Source organism: Monoraphidium neglectum (assembly GCF_000611645.1).
Source record: "Monoraphidium neglectum strain SAG 48.87 unplaced genomic scaffold scaffold06724, whole genome shotgun sequence".
Taxonomy (NCBI): domain Eukaryota; kingdom Viridiplantae; phylum Chlorophyta; class Chlorophyceae; order Sphaeropleales; family Selenastraceae; genus Monoraphidium; species Monoraphidium neglectum.
The window spans coordinates 1-2,010 of NW_014006922.1; the positions used below are offsets into that span (position 1 = coordinate 1).

The window sequence follows — 2,010 nt, forward strand, 5'->3', positions numbered from 1 at the left end:
CCCCACCTTCCGCACCGCAGCAGCCGCGTGCCGTTCTTCGCGGCGGGCATCAGCAGCGTGATGCACCCCAAGAACCCCCACGCGCCCACCATGCACTTCAACTACAGGTCAGCAGCAGCGCCTGCACTACCCTCCCTGCCGCCTGGCCTGCTGCCGCGCGCGAGCCGCGGCCGCCTTTTTTTTGGCAGGGCTCCGAACTCTTAACGCCCGCAGCGTGGCAATCACTTCCTGCCGACCATCGCGCCATGCTCTGCGGTCAGCCTGGCCCAGCTGCCGTTCCTCGCGCCCCCAAAGGACACCCACACGTACCACTTGCCGCCGAATCTATAAACCAACATTCTTAAAACCCCCGGTCGGCAGGTACTTTGAGACCGAGGAGTGGAACGGCATCCCTGGGCAGTGGTGGTTTGGCGGCGGCACCGACATCACCCCTAACTTTGTGGTGGAGGAGGACATGCGCCACTTCCACGGCACCTACAAGGAGGTGTGCGACCGCCACGACCCTGCCTGGTACCCCAAGTTCAAGAAGTGGTGCGTCCGCATTCAATATTTTGGGTTTCTTAGAATTTGCCGGCTTTGGTTGCGTTCGGGGGGGCTGCGTGCTGCTCGGTTAGCCGCCTGGAACCAGAAGCAATGGAGACGGCAGGCGGCATCGGGCGCCGCAGCCCCGCTCCCGCGGCTCCGCCCGCGCTGCGGCCGGGCGCCCCGTGCACCCGGCTCTTCTGGTCTGGGCGCCCTCGCGAATGCAACCCCTTACAGCTGCAGCCGTGCACAAGCCTCAGTGCGACTTGGTCGCACGCACACCTAATGCAGTGCCTGTCGCACGCACGCCTGGACCGCATCCAAACACACACGCACGCACGCGCACACACACACACACACACACACACGCACACACACACACACACACACACACGCACACAAACACGTGTCCTCCCCCCACCAGGTGCGACGAGTACTTCCTTATCGGCCACCGCGGGGAGACGCGCGGCCTGGGGGGCATCTTCTTTGACGACCTCAACGACCGCGACCCCGACAAGATCTTCGCGTTCTCCACTGAGGCCGCCAACAGCGTGGTGCGCAGAGGGCTGACGGCGGCCGGGGGCACGGGTGTGCAAAGGCAGTCGCAGGCAGGGGAGACGGGCCGGCGGGGGCGGCGCTGTGTACACCGGGGGGGAGGGGGGTGTGAGAGGGAGCCGCCGCCGGGGTGAGGGCAGGGGCATGTTGGACGTGCTCGGGGGCCGCGCTCAGGATGGGTCGGGGGGCTCATTTCCTCACGCGGCTGTGGCCGCTGCCCAGGGGCCCCGGTCGGGCGGGTCATCGCGCAGAGGGCCGGGGGCTGCCGCCGCGATGTGGTGGTCTCAGCCACAGCGCCTCCGCCGCCACCCGCCCGCGGCCTCTGTTCATACGGCTCTCACGGGTGCCGCCCAACCACCAACGTCGTAATATGTGAACCTCTTCAGGTGAAGGCGTACACGCCGCTGGTTGTTCGCCACAAGGACGACCCCTACACTGAGCAGGAGAAGGCCTGGCAGCAGGTCCGCCGCGGCAGGTGAGGCAGCCCTCCTTCAAAACGACCCCAACATCAGCCCCAGGGCCCGGCTGCGGCCGGCGAGGCAGGGGCCTCGCGCCCGCGCCGCACTGCGCCCTGGGCCCTGCGGCTTCGCAGCCTGCCCTGCCTGTGCAATGACTCGATTGCTGTGCGCCATGAGCGCCGGCCACACACAATTGGAAAACCCCAAGCACAGGCCCCTTCATTGCAATCTGCACCACACCACACATGAGCATGCAAACGCACATGCACATGCACACGCACGCGCACAAGCACGCACTCGCACACAAACCCACACACTCTCTCTCACATAAACTCACACACACCAACCCACACACGCTGTTTTTTTCCTCATCCCAAGGTATGTGGAGTTCAACCTGGTGTACGACCGCGGCACCACCTTTGGCCTCAAGACCGGCGGCCGCATCGAGTCCATCCTCATGTCCATGCCCCTCACC

General features: G+C 65.6%; 1 protein-coding gene across 1 annotated transcript; it reads left to right on the top strand.

Moving 5' to 3' along the window:
* Window positions 1-60: 60 nt before the first annotated feature.
* On the top strand, window positions 61-1,556 carry MNEG_16732 (coproporphyrinogen III oxidase; the record flags this gene model as incomplete). The annotated part of the gene is made up of 4 exons (XM_014034798.1): window positions 61-107; window positions 361-531; window positions 947-1,076; window positions 1,464-1,556. The coding sequence occupies 4 exons, from the start codon at window positions 61-63 to the stop codon at window positions 1,554-1,556; spliced, it is 441 nt and encodes a 146-aa protein (XP_013890252.1).
* Window positions 1,557-2,010: the final 454 nt, after the last annotated feature.